The 16,092-nt window shown below is 33.3% G+C and overlaps 1 protein-coding gene across 1 annotated transcript; it reads right to left on the bottom strand.

Annotated features, from left to right (window-relative positions):
- Nucleotides 1–756: 756 nt before the first annotated feature.
- On the bottom strand, nucleotides 757–13,554 carry LOC123558454 (uncharacterized). Its single transcript, XM_053543716.1, has 9 exons — nucleotides 13,433–13,554; nucleotides 11,951–12,263; nucleotides 10,390–10,503; nucleotides 8,143–8,205; nucleotides 7,772–7,870; nucleotides 6,707–6,908; nucleotides 4,545–4,622; nucleotides 3,705–3,791; nucleotides 757–3,337 (listed from the first exon to the last, which is right to left on the bottom strand). Exons 2-9 carry the CDS (start codon nucleotides 12,259–12,261, stop codon nucleotides 2,543–2,545), a joined length of 1,749 nt encoding a protein of 582 aa, XP_053399691.1. The 5' UTR covers nucleotides 12,262–12,263; nucleotides 13,433–13,554; the 3' UTR covers nucleotides 757–2,542.
- Nucleotides 13,555–16,092: the final 2,538 nt, after the last annotated feature.

Here is a 16,092-nt window from a genome sequence, read left to right on the forward strand (position 1 = left end):
ACACAAATATGTACGGCCCTACTCGTAAAAATCAAATATCTCAACTCCCGAACGGCATTGCATCAACTTGGCCGGGATGGGAAAACCCTGTTTAACTAAGTCGCAGAAAGTGCAAGAATATATGTGAATGACTGACCATATATTTGGTACAAGGTCCCATCTAACGAGTTGCACATGGTTTTTACCTGCAACACCAATATAAGACGAATATTTTCAGCAGATATTCCTGACCAAGCTAGCAATGAGAGCGTTTTTGTTTTGTTTGCTACAGCTGTTGTATCGTATGCAAGGACATGCTTTATCAAAATAGTTATTGATTAATTCTTATAGACAGTTGTACTCACGGACAATTTGATTTTATACAATTATTTTTTTTTTTTGTTTTTGTTTTTTGTTTGTTTTGGGTTTAACGCCGTTTTTCAACAGTATTTCAGTCATATAACGGCGGGCAGTTAACCTAACCAGTGTTCCTGGATTCTGTACCAGTACAAACCTGTTCTCCGCAAGTAACTGCCAACTTCCCCACATGAATCAGAGTGGAGGACTAATGATTTCAGACACAATGTCGTTTATCAAATAGTCAAGGAGAACATACGCCCCGCCCGAGGATCGAACTCACGACCCGCGATCCGTAGACCGACGCTCTACCTACTGAGCTAAGCGGGCGGGCCTTTATACAATTAAAGTCATTAGCAAAAGTAAAAACGTGCCATTTGCATCCAGTCCTCCACTTGAAACGCAAGTCGTGACAGATAATATCAATTATAACTTTATTTGAAAAGAATAATACATGTATATATGACTATAGCCAATCTAATATATGTAACATATCATTTAAAAAAAATTATACTAAGCGTGTAACATAGAACATGAATTAAAAAAAGATGTATTATATACAAATACATAGTGACAAGAACAGCATGTAGTGCTATGAAAAGAGTTTAAAATCTAAGCAATATGACAAGCTAAAATCATGTGTTTAAAGAAAAAATGTTACTTGTAATCCGCGCACCAAAACCCTAAGAAATCTTAGACTAAAGAAAACTTTACAAAACATCAAATAAAAATGTGAAGATGATTCCATAATATTACTTTCACTTTAAAACATTTAAACTTTTCAACACTTCAAAATTTACGTAGGAGTATTTAAATGTTAGTCTTATTTCTTTTAACCAAATAGTCATTGCGACAGTTTTTAAGCAAAATGTTTATATAAATGCATGAGGGGGTGTCTAGATACGACCAGCTAGGGTTCCGTAAATGTATTAGTCTGGATCCGAACAACGTACTTGACAGCAGAATTACGTCAAATTGCTACCATATATTAGTTCTATATTGAAGGTAGGGGGAAATTTTATTAACTTTTTATCAATGGTTATCGGATTTCAATTAGCAAACTGATTTCAGGGCGTGGCATATATATGCATGGGCTTTTCGTAACTTTTGTTGTCAAGTGTGTAGATTTATGAAATAATGATTCAGACCGCAAAATGGAATGCGATTGATTTTGTATACCAGCGGACAAGTCATCACTGTGGGCATGAAAAAAGTGCACATTTATCACAAAAAAAAATAATGCATATAGTGTAAAAGAACATAATTATAATTTCTTGATTATTTGCATATTTTATATGAACCTTTTATAAGTGTTCTAGTTGTCTAAAATATAATATATAGATGATAACCGATTTCCGTTGTATTTGAATTAAGTGAAGTACATTGAATTAAATACATGTGCATTAAAATATGTTATTTATAGCTCTGTGTTATAGTAGCAATAGCAAAATTGATAGAAGTATAATTTCATGAAATATATAAAATGGAAGTAACAGAAGAGTAATTTATTTCCGGTATGTACAAATGATAAAAAATGTATACATTTTGCACAATTTACAAATATATATTAACATGAAATTAGGCGTATGAGAAAAAGGATGGGATGAATGTTGGGGGCAGCATATGCATTGATCCCCCCAACTTTTTACACCAAAACGTTTTTCCTCAGAAATAATAGAAGAAACTTTTTAGCCCAAAACTTTTTTTCTCAGAAATAAAAGTAGATAAAGAAAAACAGTCGGGGAGCAATTAGATATTCAGATGTACTGATAGGGATTTGAGGTGATATCTGTTTTATCCGTTTTATGGGTTTTTACGTTTCACTGGTCGGTCCCCAAATGCAATATCCTCGCATTTTTAGACTGCTCCTACGCCAATGTACGTAAATTTATTGCTCAACAAAATATGCTAATATGTCTGTTCCACTTAAATGATCTGTGTCGATTTCACGATGCAATGCTACATACGTTAGGGATACTTGTTAACATTGTACCTGCGTTGTAAGTATAAATATCAAATTCTATGTAACCTCGTGGCATTGTACTTACACAAGTTTAATGGTTTTCACTTAGCAGTGCAGTTACTATTATAATGTAGAAATGCTGCTAGATATTTCACTTAGGCTAGTTATAATGATATTTTCAATTATTCGTCTAAGAAGTCTTGTTGTGATACATTAAATTGCAAATGCCATGTAATTACCTCGTTAAATCTTAATACTTGTGACATTTTTCTCTTGAATGTCCAGAGTCACCTCTTTAGTTATTTCAGTTTCTGTTGATTCAGCTGCCCATGCTTTATAAGTCGTCTTCGTCGGTTTTGTTGTAGGGGAATGTGATGCGCTAGCATATGATTTAGGTCGACTGTTTGGTTCGTCAGTGGTTGCTGGACCTGGGGTACTTGCACTTTCATTTTCTCTTGACACACTGATTGAATCTTTCTTACCTTCGCCACGGGGGGACATGTTTTCCCCAGCATTTTGTGAACAATTCAAATTTTGACCTTGGTGTCCAACCGATGATCCAAGCTTTCCCTGATATTGCGAGACTACTGCATAATCATTTCCATTTTTATCATGTTTTGCCCCAGAAAGACTTGTGCTATTTTCTTCGGTTGTTTGCACAAATGATACTGGACTCGATAGTGTGGGGCTTTTAAGGTCATTCTTTGCTGTGTCACGATTTATTCCAATGTTGTCATATTGTTGGCTTTTTCTACGAATTTTCTTGCCTTGGGCAATCCCTTTACTCAACATGTTACCCTCTTCGAACAGATACAATGTTGGCCAGACTACAAAGTCGATGAACTTTCCCGTTGCCGTGTATGGTTTAAATTGATTTGTGTCGAACTTATCATCCATTCGCGACAAATTTGTATCTACATACAATGGAGGATCTTGAACTGCCATCAACCAACAAAGATCAACGCTTTTCTGCAAAAACTGTGAAACATATTTTTGTTCCTCAGATGAAAGGATCTTTCCCATATCATCGCTGTAAAGCTAAAAGATAATGTTTGTTCATTTACACTACTCCATATATATTATTTTAAAGAGAAATATAAACATCTTTTGATGCTATCGTCTATGGCCTGAATGATTTTCTTTTTGTGTTAAACATTTCAAAGCAGTTGATATAATAATTACCATATCTATTTTTACGCCCATTTGCGATATAATTAGTTGATAAAAATCCGTTTTAACATTGCTTTTAGGTTGCATTCAATTATCTTATCTTAAGTGGATTAGAATTCGCATCAAAGGCTATAATTTGTATTGTGATAGATGAAATTCAGACGTAACGTTGACAAGCGAACAGAACGTAGGATTGACAGCTATTGTATTGAGATAAAACCAGTAGGGTTATTACCTCCCTAATATTTTTCAAGTATCTACCAGGTTCCATTTTCCTTCGATCTTTTATTGTCTTTAACATTTCTGATGGCAGTTCGTCTGTCTGAAAATACAAACATATTCAATGCTGATTTACGAACATTTAGCTAAAGGTACAGTACATCAAAACATTAGTTGTTCGTGCTAAATATCAATTAAAGTGTAAGGAAAGTCTGACAATTAATCTTAAATGAAAGCCATCCTCAAGCCGTTCATAACGCTGAAAGAATAATAAAAATCGGACCACTGTTGAAAAAGAAATGGCAGTTTAAAATTTAAGAAAATGGCTGATCATGGAGGCTGCCATTTTAGTGTGTTTATGACGTCATTTACACACTGTTGAATTCTTTATTTAGCAAATAACCTTTTAAATAGAATGATTTTCATAAGTTTCTTGAGTGTAAGGTGTAAAACATGATTTTTTTTCATTATAGCTGGAAAAAGTAGAGAAATTATTTTACAGAATTCGAATTAAGTAAATACAGTTCAAATGTGTATCTGAAAATTAAATAAGTCCGCCATTTATGTAGTTGTCATTGAAACAAAATGGCCGCCAATTTGACCAAATATTTAAATGCTCACAACTTTCTCATTTTTACTCCAATTTTGAAAATGTATTCACTTCTTTAAATGATTAAATAAAATTAACGTAAGAAAAACATTGCCTTTCCCTTTAATAAAATAATTTGTTGTAAAGTTCTCTTTAGTTTTCCAACTTCACGTAAGGAATATAAATAAATACTTTTATTTTTTTGATTTGTAGTATTACTACAATAGCAACACACACATAGATATGTACAAAATGTATCCCACAAACCTTTAAAAACGATTTCATGCTTTTGGTCAAATTCTCCAAGTCACTGTGAGCTTCCTTTCTGGTTGTTGAATATATAATCTACAAAATATTCATATAAATAGATAAAACATAAATATTATAGTGATTGTCCTGTCCGTCCGTTCGTCCGTCAGTACGAGGTTAAACAAATGGGACCCGTTCGTCTAGCATCATTACTCCTCACTAGAATGACTTGATACTTATGCAGATGTAACCCGTGACCATTCCTCATCTTCAGACATCACCTGACCTCAGTTTGACCTTGACCTTGACCTCATTTTGGACTTAGGTTGCTTTATATGGGCCATCTCTTGGTTAACCAAATGGGCCCGTTTCGTCTAGCATTAATACCCCTTACAAGAATGACTTGATACTTACGCAAATGTAACCTGTGCCCATTCCTCATCTTCTGACATCACCTGACCTCAGTTTGACCTTGACCTTGACCTCAGATTGGACTTAGGTGGCTTTATATGGGCCATCTCTTGGTTAACCAAATGGGACCGTTTCGTCTAGCATCAATACCCCTTAAAAGAATGACTTGATACTTATGCAGATGTAACCTGTGACCATTCCTCATCTTCAAACATCACCTGACCTCAGTTTGACCTTGACCTTGACCTCGTTTTGGACTTAAGTGCAAAATCTATCGACAAGGATGCCACTGGGGGCATCAAGCGTTTATTGAACGCAGCTTCTTGTTGTTTTCTTAAAACAGTTTCGCATTTTCAAACTGCATTATTGAAATAAGACTTGTTATAAAATGCATGCATATTGTATTACTTAAACTATTTTTAATGTTAAGGTAGTTCTGCACGTTTGGATCGAAATTATTTCTACAATGTAGAATTTGATTAAACTCTGATTTTTCGAATCTTCAGAATATACCCAGAAAATTAAGCAAATAAAAAAGATAGGGTCGTGTACTTGATATTTTGCTGCACTGATTTGAAAAATAGGGACCACACACAATATTTCATAATGGGAGTCAATGGGAAAATCATAATTTTCATAAAATTATCGCGAATAGAAAATTTTCTACAATGTAGATTTTGATGAAACTTCTCACGGTTGTAAGTAAAGGCATGGCCTATAATTTGATGAAATAAAATATATAGGTCCGTGTGCTAATTTTTGAGATCTTTGACCATGATTAAAGTAAACCGGACATTTCGCGCTCATTTTAAGATATTATTTTGAATTATTTAACATGTGATATGTTTCAATATCATATTTTGACTTTAGAAATATGGCAACAGTGCCATTGTAATAAATTTACTCGCAGGTTGCGATTAATTCATAAAATGATTTTCATTTCCGTAAGCCGAATCCAGTCTTTATTCTACGTTACGCCATCATTCCGGTTTATCAAACGGATAAACTTGATATAAGCTTGTGATCATGCACCATTGGACGCACACTAGATCCCTTTAGTATGAAGCACAATGATACAGTTTATACCTGCTTGGACTACCTTAAAAACATAAATGCAGCTGAAATTTGAATGTAACATCTGTAACGTTATATACACAAAAAAAAAAACAACAAAAAAAACAAAAAAAAAACAACAAATAGGTATCTCCAGCATTTACTAATAATAGTAATATAAGAAGATTTTCTTTTAACACTTACACGAATGAAGTGTATTATAATCCTGTGTTTGAAACAGGAGTGATACAGAGCAATTTTAGTTGATTAGAGTGTAACGGTTTGTTCAAATGGTGAAAGAAATAATTTCATTTCTACGACTTTTACACTGGTAAAATCAACGATCCGTAATTTGGCTTGATTTAGTCTAATTCGTTGCTTTTGTTTTTGAAGAATGGCCATGGCGTTTTAAATCTAAAACGTTCTAATTATATGATCTGTAGTACGGTGCTGACACCACAGGTCAAAAGAGTACGTATTCAAAACTTATACAATGTTTCCTTCTTTATTTTCAGTTATTTTCATTTTCATTGTCACGCTGATATAAGCTTGTGATCATGCACTATCGGACGAACACTAGATCCCATTAGTATGAAGCACAATGATACAGTTTATACCTGCTTGAACTAACAACGCTGTGGCACTCTATTTTGTTTTATAATCGAATGGTGCCCATATTAGGCTTCAGAGAAAAAATGAAGTAAACATGACATTACACAAAAAGCTTCCGCAAGGATACGGCAAACGTCATCATTCGTTCTAGTTCCATCTGCTGTAAGAACAGTAAAGGCATCAGTCCATTCATTGTCGTATAACTCTGCGTATTGTTCAGCTAACTTTGTCGGTCGGTTTTCATCGCTAAGGTCAGCAATATTAGCATTGCCGTCTGTAAGTTTGCTACCAGCCAAAGCACTGTACCTAAAACGGTATTTGATAAAATATGATCACAATGAAGACTTGCTTAAAGATTCATAGGCCTTTTTATGCCTATCAACGGGTCATTGAAACTTTAATCATAATATGCCACACAAAATCATCGATGATTTTAAGACCTATATACAGAGTAAACATCCATCTTTAGAATATGCATGGGTAAGTTTTAATTCAATAGCATCTTTAAAATAATCACAGCATTATCGCAGTATATTATTTGATTGGCTTATAATAAGATTGTATTCCATAATGATTACGTCTGTGAGCTGAACAAATTATGCAAAAGTACAGGGAGCCAGAAGAGTGAATTTCAGCCACAGGTTTCCAAACTATGATATAAAATATCACACGAAATACTGCCATTCTGTCTAAAGCGCCCAGTAAGGTGCTATTACATGTCATGGACCGATAGCATCCCATGTTATTATACTATACGTTTGTCGAAGCGCACCGGCGAATGTTATTCAAAACACATGACATTTATAAAAGCAAATTTTAAAGTTAAAACAACAGTTAGTATGGAGCTTATCAATTAACTGTTATTAAGATGTTTCAAACACTAACGCATAACATTTTGCCCTATACAACCATTTAGGCAGTCTAAACCAATTTTTATCATGAAAACATAATAATAAATCACCTTAAAATGTTTCATATGTATCCAAATAGTTATTACAATGGCAGGAAATATTTCTCATATCTTTTCTACGGATATGTAGCAAAGAATTATATCAAGCAGGTATTTACATCAGCCATTATAGTTGTATTTGCGTTTACATTACATAGGCAATACACGCAAGTATCACTGATGGTTAAATAGCGTCTTTTTACATATAAGAAATACAAACCTTGTCATAAGATTGTCTCTCTCTTTTTGTATCTTGTTTAGGTCTTGCCGAAATGTCTCAATTTGTCTGTTTTTTCCCTGTATGATCTCTTGGTACCTTCTGGAAACAGTAACTTTAATGTATTATAAATAAAATGAATATTTGTTGATTTAAGATCTGTTTAAGCAAAATACAACCTTTATTAAAAAGTAACGAAAAATCGTATTTTTTATTGAATGTACTATAAAAAAAATAGATATTTATATCATTAAGTAATAACTCTTTACATCTAAAACTCTTTGTGTACCTTAAACAATTAAAAACAAAACAGTTACTAAATCATTTTGATCAGCGTTCATCCATACAAAAACATTTTAGCGTTTATTTATCACCTGTCTGTTTTGTCTTGCAGTAATCTTAATTCGTTTTCTTTTTTCACCATAGCTTCTTTGCACCTAAAACACATAAAAATATATTGGCATATGGTGTTTTTACGTTCATCTTATTTTTGAAAGGAAGACAGGAACAAATATTAATGTTTAAAGTCTGACTGGTCAAGCGTAAATCGATTTCACTTAGATACAAGTTGTTTGGCACATGCCTCTTTAAATTTGATATATGGTAATATAAAATCAGGTCAAGTATAATTAACAATTCCGCTGTCAACAATCGGGTCATAAACTGTAAATTCTCTTATGTTTAAGGTGCATTTTAACATATCGTTTGGGAACAAAATTTATGTTATAAATACCGATAATTTCTATCGCAGATATATTTTGTGCACCTTGAAGTTAAAACAAAGCCATAAGATATGAATAATGCAAACATCACATGATTAGACGGAAAACATGTCCATCGCCGTATGAATACATCTGCGGATTTCTCTAAATTATATTCTATATATACTTATAACATGTTTAAATGTTGAGTTCTGCTCAACCCGGGGCTAGAGGTTGTGGACGACAGCTTGCATTTACACTACCGTCAATGAACAGGCTCAATCAAACCGAGCTTGCAACATTTTTGTTTATGTCGTGCCGCGCGACCTGTGTTTTTCCACTTTTTAATTCTGCTATGTTTGTCAGAGATATTGCTGTGGTACTAAAGTTCCGGTTACACTCGTCATTTTATGTCCATTGATTTGAATATTTCACGTGATGATAGTAAGTCAGGTCGAGTTAGAACAATATATTAAGCAATTACAGGCCAGTTGGAGAGGTTTATATACAACCAGTCCTCATATTATTTGACCAAGCAATCCTTTTTTTTTTAATGATTCCAGTCCGGATTTATGATAGGTATTGCCTAATAGATAGGTATGTTATTTGCGGAGTTCTCAAAGTGGTATACTTGGTGCTATACTATTTATATATGTCTACTTGGATGTCAGTTTTCTATGCAGAGGATATTGTAATAACGTTTTCAAACAAACACCCTTTGGTTATGTCCGAGATACTGAAATCTGTTCCACTAGGTTAGTAGATAGTAAGTTATCCCTCAATTAGGTTGGACTTGGTGATAACTGTATAAAAAGTTCACACGTTAACTGGCAGTTATAATGGCCACGTAATTTCATATCAGATCAATAGAAAATGTTTTAGGTTGACTATCAACAACATGTTAAATTATGAAAATGATGCATACCCTGAAATTAAAAATATCAAACAAAAGTTAAGTTTATTGCTAGAAACACTGTAACTGACGAAAAAAGACAATTACAAATGCTCTAGTCCAACGTCACCTTGATCATACCTGTTCATCTTGTATCATGGTTTTACAAAGAAAATACAAAGTAAATTACAGCTTATTTGAATTCCATTAGCTCTGTCATCAAGGTCTAGTATATCTTTTAATAAACTAGACACTCCTTAGATGCTAAAGGTCAATGACAGTGTCCGTCAACTAAGACTTAATTTAAGAACACAGCCGTACATACAGCTTTCCACATAGACATAAGGTTGTGAGTAAATGTAATACAGGCACACTATGGTTGAGCAACCATGCATTTAATATTTATAATGATAAAGCCCAAAATTATAGAACCAGGATTAGTAGTCCCAAAATTGGTCAACTTTCTACTTCAATGCCATAAATGACAGGAATTCGTTGCCAGATACCATTAAGATAGAGATTCATATTTATTGCTCACTGAGAACAGTTAAAAGTCATTTAAAATAATCTTAATTACACTTTTGTAATTATAATTCTATATTCTAAATAAGATAATTTTTATAAGATATTCTTGTTGTATTGAAAGAACGCCAAGATGTAGAAAATTATTTGAAATTTTATCATTTCGATAAAGGTCATGAGGCCGAAACGTTAGATAGGGTGAAAACATGTCTTTTACATTGTTATAACGCACTGTTTTTCCTTTCTCTGGACAAGTAAATGTTGACTGTCAGCGACTCCTTCTTGTACATCTATGTGGTGTGTGACTGTCAGTACAGTATTTGCATGAGGCCATATATCAAGGTGCCAATTGCAATACTCATTTCAAATATTGTAGCTCTATTTGTGATTTTCATTGTTAAATTTAGCATAAGCATTATAATATCATTTGAAATTTAAGGTGTAGAGATTCCAACGGTAATAAGTTCTTGTACTTACTTTACTGAGATATGGAGTAAATTACGCACCTTTCACGCATGTCGTCCCAGGCTTTTGTTATTTCTGAATTTGACTTGTTTTTAAGTTTATCTATTGTAATCTTTAAACTTTCATTTTCCTGTCGAAGTAATTCTAATGCGTTCCTGTAAGATCAAATAAAAATACTTTCTACAACAAATGATAAAACATCTAAAAGTGTGGCGGCAAAATGAATAAAAGGTAATAATTATTATATCATAAGGCACCTACATTACAGTATTACCGTTATATCTTATCGATTTAAAAACAATACAAAGCCCCTGTATTTACGTGTGGACCAATACTTCACAGAATTCTACCCATGTCTCAGTATAAAGATGTAAACAGTTCTTTACTGGACATATAGAGATATTTTAGAATTAGACCGATATATGTGTACATGTTGATCCTTTTTGACATTAACTTTTGAATGTTTTCTCGCTCGAAATCGCTTACATCAATACAAATCATTGAATTCAGATGTGCCAATGAATTTAAGTGTAAAGGGATTATTAGCTCAATAAATACGACCTTCACGCCAGTTGCAAATAAAGCATATCCGACGTCCAGCAACTTTTCCTGTAGTCGAACCCCTCCAGCAGGTTTACGGAAGATCAGTGGTCCGTGGTTCTACCCAGGTGCCCACCTATGATGAAATAATGCACGAAGGGGCACCTGGGGTCTTCCTCCACTATCAAAGCTGGAATGTCGCCTTATGACCTATAACTGTATCAGTGCGACGTTAAACCAAACAAAAAAAATGTACTCGAACCGTACTTAACCGAACATTTCATATATGGGACCAGTAAATATGTTTACCATATCATTTAAGTAATCATAAAGTCTGTATTCAGACTCTGTGTTTTGTTCACAGGAGATAACTCTTGAGGCTATTCAAATTTTGTATAATTATGTCCCTTTTCTTCCCAAAACACTGAGATATCAGAGCCAAGAAAGACTGGTCAGACTATGTAAGAGTAATAATTGAAAAAAAAAATTAAAAAGATTATCTAGTCGTTAACCAGATTAGTAATTATATAAGAACTAAAATCAATAAAAAAAAAGCAAACTCCGTAAAACTTCCAAAATACGTATCTATGATAATTTTTTTTTTTTTGTGATTTGTTCCTTTTAGTCAATTGTATCTAAATTTGTTTATAGCCAATAAGTAACAGTTTCGATCCTTATCATGTAAATCAAGGTACACATGTTGAAGTTCATTGATATATTCGGCGGCTTAAGACGCACGAATTAAAACTGTTTGTAAACAATAGTTTACGCTTTACCTGTGTAAATTTATGAAAGACTAAAAAAACTACATATTATTTGAGACTTCAGTATATACATATTTTATCAGATTTTTAATCGGATTTTTAAAAAAGACCGAATAGTATTCATTTTGGAGCCCAAAAACTGTGCGCATGCATACTTAATTTAAAAAAGCAGGTACCCAAAACAGAAGGCGAAAAGAAGTAAGAACAAGAATGAAGCATATTTAACATGCATGTGTAAAACGCCTACATAGACGAATATAATAAAACGCCTACATAGACGAATATAAGTCACCTTTACCTTTCCTCGCTGCTGTTTCCTTGCAAATATCGACCTCCCTCCGGACGCCTATTTTGGCCATTTGTCGTATATCTGTACTGTCCTCCCTTCGAATGCTGCCATTCCGGTACATACTGATCATTTCTCGAATTACCAGACATACCTTCATTCGGTTGCCCATGGTGCCTACCTTTTACGGCATGCCCGTGACTACCTTGTGCGGCATACCGATGATGACCACTTTCTTTAGCATGCACAGGCTGTCCATCTTTCTGTGGACCTCCAGACTGAGATTCTGTTAAAGGCTTAGATCCAGTACAGTCGTTTCCCATTCCTATGAATACGAAAATTAATACATATTTTCAGTGAATTATCGAAATATTAGAGTGAAATATATCTGATATGTTCACAGTGAAAAATATCAAATATATTTTCCACAAGTAAGAAACTGTAAAATAGATAAAAGTCAAAACAGGAAATAAAAAGAAAATTTGTTTGTTACATGTAAAATCAAAATATATTTTACTCAAGAACATCATGTCTCACATTTTCACTCGTGGCTATGCCACTTGTGAAAATATTTCATCTGGTGTTCACTCGTGAAAGATATTTCAATAAACAGATATCCTCTATCTATTAGCAATTTGTACAGATGGTTATACTGCATTTCGCCAGATTTACATCAAAATATCACAATTTTTCAACACACGACTGCATCCATTTAATATAAATATCTGCACGAGGATACTTATCAGAAAGAAGGTACTGCCAAGAAATCATTGAATAAACTTGCGAATACTATTTAATGATAACTACATATTCAATAACTAAATGAACTATTTCTTAAATGGGAATAATTAAACACATGTGTGAAGGCAAAGTTCGCCCACATAGCTCAATATGAAAAACGTACAGAATATAGAAACGAAGAAACATTTGGATTAGGTTAACAGCCCGCCGTTACTGTTGAAAAACGGCGCTACACACAAAACAAACAAGCAGACTGAATGTTTATTGCGCTGTCAAAGTGGATGAGTCAAAATAGTAATTGGAATTAAAAGAACGGACATATAGTCGTACAAACAATAAAAACGTGAAAACAAAGCGTACATAAATGCAATATTCAAAAGCGTTTATACGAACAATCTTGATTAAATGGAACTGATCGAAATCTGTGTTTTATTACTTCGTTCAATTTCTGTAATTTAGCTGAAGCTGACAACATATAAACTGGAAATGTGTTTCTTTGATCGGTGATATTTTATATGATTCCTATGCCCCAATAGTATATTTTATCACCTGATACTGACGCGGAACTAAATCAAAACTTAAAGGAAAAGTACTTTAGTTTTAAGGAATCATTATTTGAAACGCATTTTGACCAGGACCACTTGTCAACAGAAAACACATTGAAATATTTACTTAATGATAATTAAAAATATGGTTTACACATAAAGGTTTTTTTTATAAAATACAAATTTAAAAAACTTAATGTTCTCTTACCTAAATAATTGACGAGGAGGAAGTAAATTAACGTACGAATTCTTAAAATTCAATACCGGTTTTCATGCTTCGCTTCCTATACAATATATTAAATCAAGCTTTAACAAATAAATATAAGAAGAGAGGGTATACTTGAACTGCATGAACTTTTAAAGACCCACCACAGAATAACTGTATTATTTTGTGTTTCCATGACGGAAATTATTAACGATTCATAAAAAATGGAAAAATACATGTATCCAGTTACATATTGACATACGTAAGGCCAATACAATACGTTTAATGTCAAAACATTTAATTGAATTAATATAGCTGATCACACATTGTTTGTACAGTGTACAATAGTTATCTATCTATAGATTTTAAAATTATCCTGAAAAGAAATTGACCCATATAGTTAGCAGAGCAGATGAAGGTGTATAAACACACATTAAATAAAGAAGGGCATTTATTGCCTACCAGTCATCTTGTAGTTAAGCTGTATTATAACTGTATTTTAACAATCTTCTGGAGTTTATATGGAGGGGGTTGGGAAGGGGAGAGGGGTGAATATGTCACTAGATTCAAGTTGGTCTTTATATGTTTAAACAAGGCATTAAACATGAATTATATTATTTATAATTCATGCAGAATATTTATTTCGCATGGCAGACATGGGTACGTAAGATTTGCCCGTTCTTCTCAGAAATATATTTTTTAACCTAAATCAGTTGTTTTTCTTTCAAGTACACGTGCACATTAACATGCCTATTCCATGTAGTATAAACGGTATAATAGAAATTTCTCTTCTTGGAAAAGAGAAATATAGACACTTTGATCAAAGTAGTTTGTATCTCATAATCTAAAGTGAATAATTTAAATATGTAAATACATTATATCGAAAGTCGCTTGCGGAAGTATATTTCAATTTCATTTCTGAAAATATATCAAATGATCATTTTTGTATACCCATATCTATTTATCCTCACGCGAAACAATGCTGTGTCTATACAGCTCCAATACGGGGGTTTCTGCATTGAATGTAAGATGGACGATCAGACATTATAGCTCATATTAAGTACATTTTATATTTTCATTTAAAAGAATGGACTTCTTTACAAAAACACTGCACTCTCAATGATTGTGTTGATATTAATATATGCTTAATTGCAAAATATTGAAAGACAACAGCTATCCTGTTTCTATATTCACTTAACATTTTGAAGTTTTGGTGGACCATATAACTCTTACGTACGCACTATTTGAAATCAAAGCCATCTGTTTAGATTTGTCCAATATCGTAGAAAGACAAGAAATATACCTGTCATTCTTAAGTTTGCATTTTTATATAACAATTGATTTTGTTACAGAATTCCTCCAAAAGGTCCTAACCAGTCAATACAATATTATTGAATTATCGTGGTTTACATTGTTTATTGACGTGAAAGTAAAACATTTAAATGTTTCAGTCAAAAACCTTCAGATTAATCTATCAGAACACTTGTGTAACTTAGAAGCAGATATGCCGCCATTGTACACTAATTTGATTTGCTGATATTTATCGGGAAAAAAAACATTTCAGTTAAGTTTGTCTGCAGTTCGCAGTTCGCAATTCACGATTCGAATTGCGAACTGCAAACTGGTCTGCAGTTCGCGATTCGATTCAAAGCCATGACCATCGAATTGTGAAATGCATTCTAGTCTGAAATTCGAAGCGCAGTGCTGATCATGCTGTGCTTTAAAATTTGAATCGTGAACTGCAGACCAGTTTACAGTTCGCAATTCGAATCGCGAACTGCAGACCAGTTTGCAGTTCGCAATTCGAAACGCGAACTGCGAACTGCAGACCAGTTTACAGTTCGCAATTGGAAACGCGAACTGCGAACTGCGAACTGCAGACCAACTTAACTGAAATAAAAAAAAACACAAGTCACATAATTATGTTAGGTGTACAGCGAATTCGATTTAATCAGAAACGAGTTTGTGGTTTTGATTTGGTGCGTGTAATTGCTTAGATTGGCAACAAGATCTACTTCCCTGTTCAAGATCAAGAAACCACAGTCGTGTCTTTTCTAAATTTAATATTCAATAGTATATTTGTATATGTAAGCTTTAAACTAAACGAAGGAAATATACTTTAGGTCATAAAGATCTCCAAGCTTAGGAGTAGAATTGTGTATGAAACGATTAAAAAAAAGTTAGACTATTAATTGTACCTGTTAAAAGATTAATGATAATTCTCTGGCCTTTTTACTTCCTTAAAATATTTCACCAGTACGTCCTATGTTTTTAACTTTCATTTAGTACATTCACATTGACCTGTTGAACTGTAATTTCATAGCAGCATTATTCTTTCACCGCAGCATATTTTTGATGAAAAACTGTAGCAGTTTAGACAAACCAACATTGTTCAATAACAAGCAATTCGAGATCAGGGTACTTAAAGGACTGTGTATACAAGCACGTGAAAACATACTTTAATTGCAGGAGCGTAGCCCCCGAAACTGTCTTTTCACACCATCAGTTTTGTACAAATCGAATAAAATAGAATCGTCATTGAAAATTCTGACACTTTTATCCAATCAGGTTATCGCGAAAAAGACCTGTGTAACCTGGATGGTCAGCATAATAGAGTATAATTATTACATAGTCATACCTGAATAAGTAAACATTATCTCTTT

Source organism: Mercenaria mercenaria, chromosome 5 (assembly GCF_021730395.1).
Source record: "Mercenaria mercenaria strain notata chromosome 5, MADL_Memer_1, whole genome shotgun sequence".
Lineage (NCBI taxonomy): Eukaryota > Metazoa > Mollusca > Bivalvia > Venerida > Veneridae > Mercenaria > Mercenaria mercenaria.

Coding starts and splice junctions, on each gene's coding strand:
- LOC123558454 (XM_053543716.1), bottom strand. CDS start 12,261: ATGGGAAACGACTGTACTGGATCTAAGCCTTTAACAGAATCTCAGTCT. Junction 10,504..11,950: donor GGAAACAGCAGCGAGGAAAG/GTAAAGGTGACT, acceptor TTGATCTTACAG/GAACGCATTAGAATTACTTC. Junction 3,338..3,704: donor ACTTGAAAAATATTAGGGAG/GTAATAACCCTA, acceptor ATTATCTTTTAG/CTTTACAGCGATGATATGGG.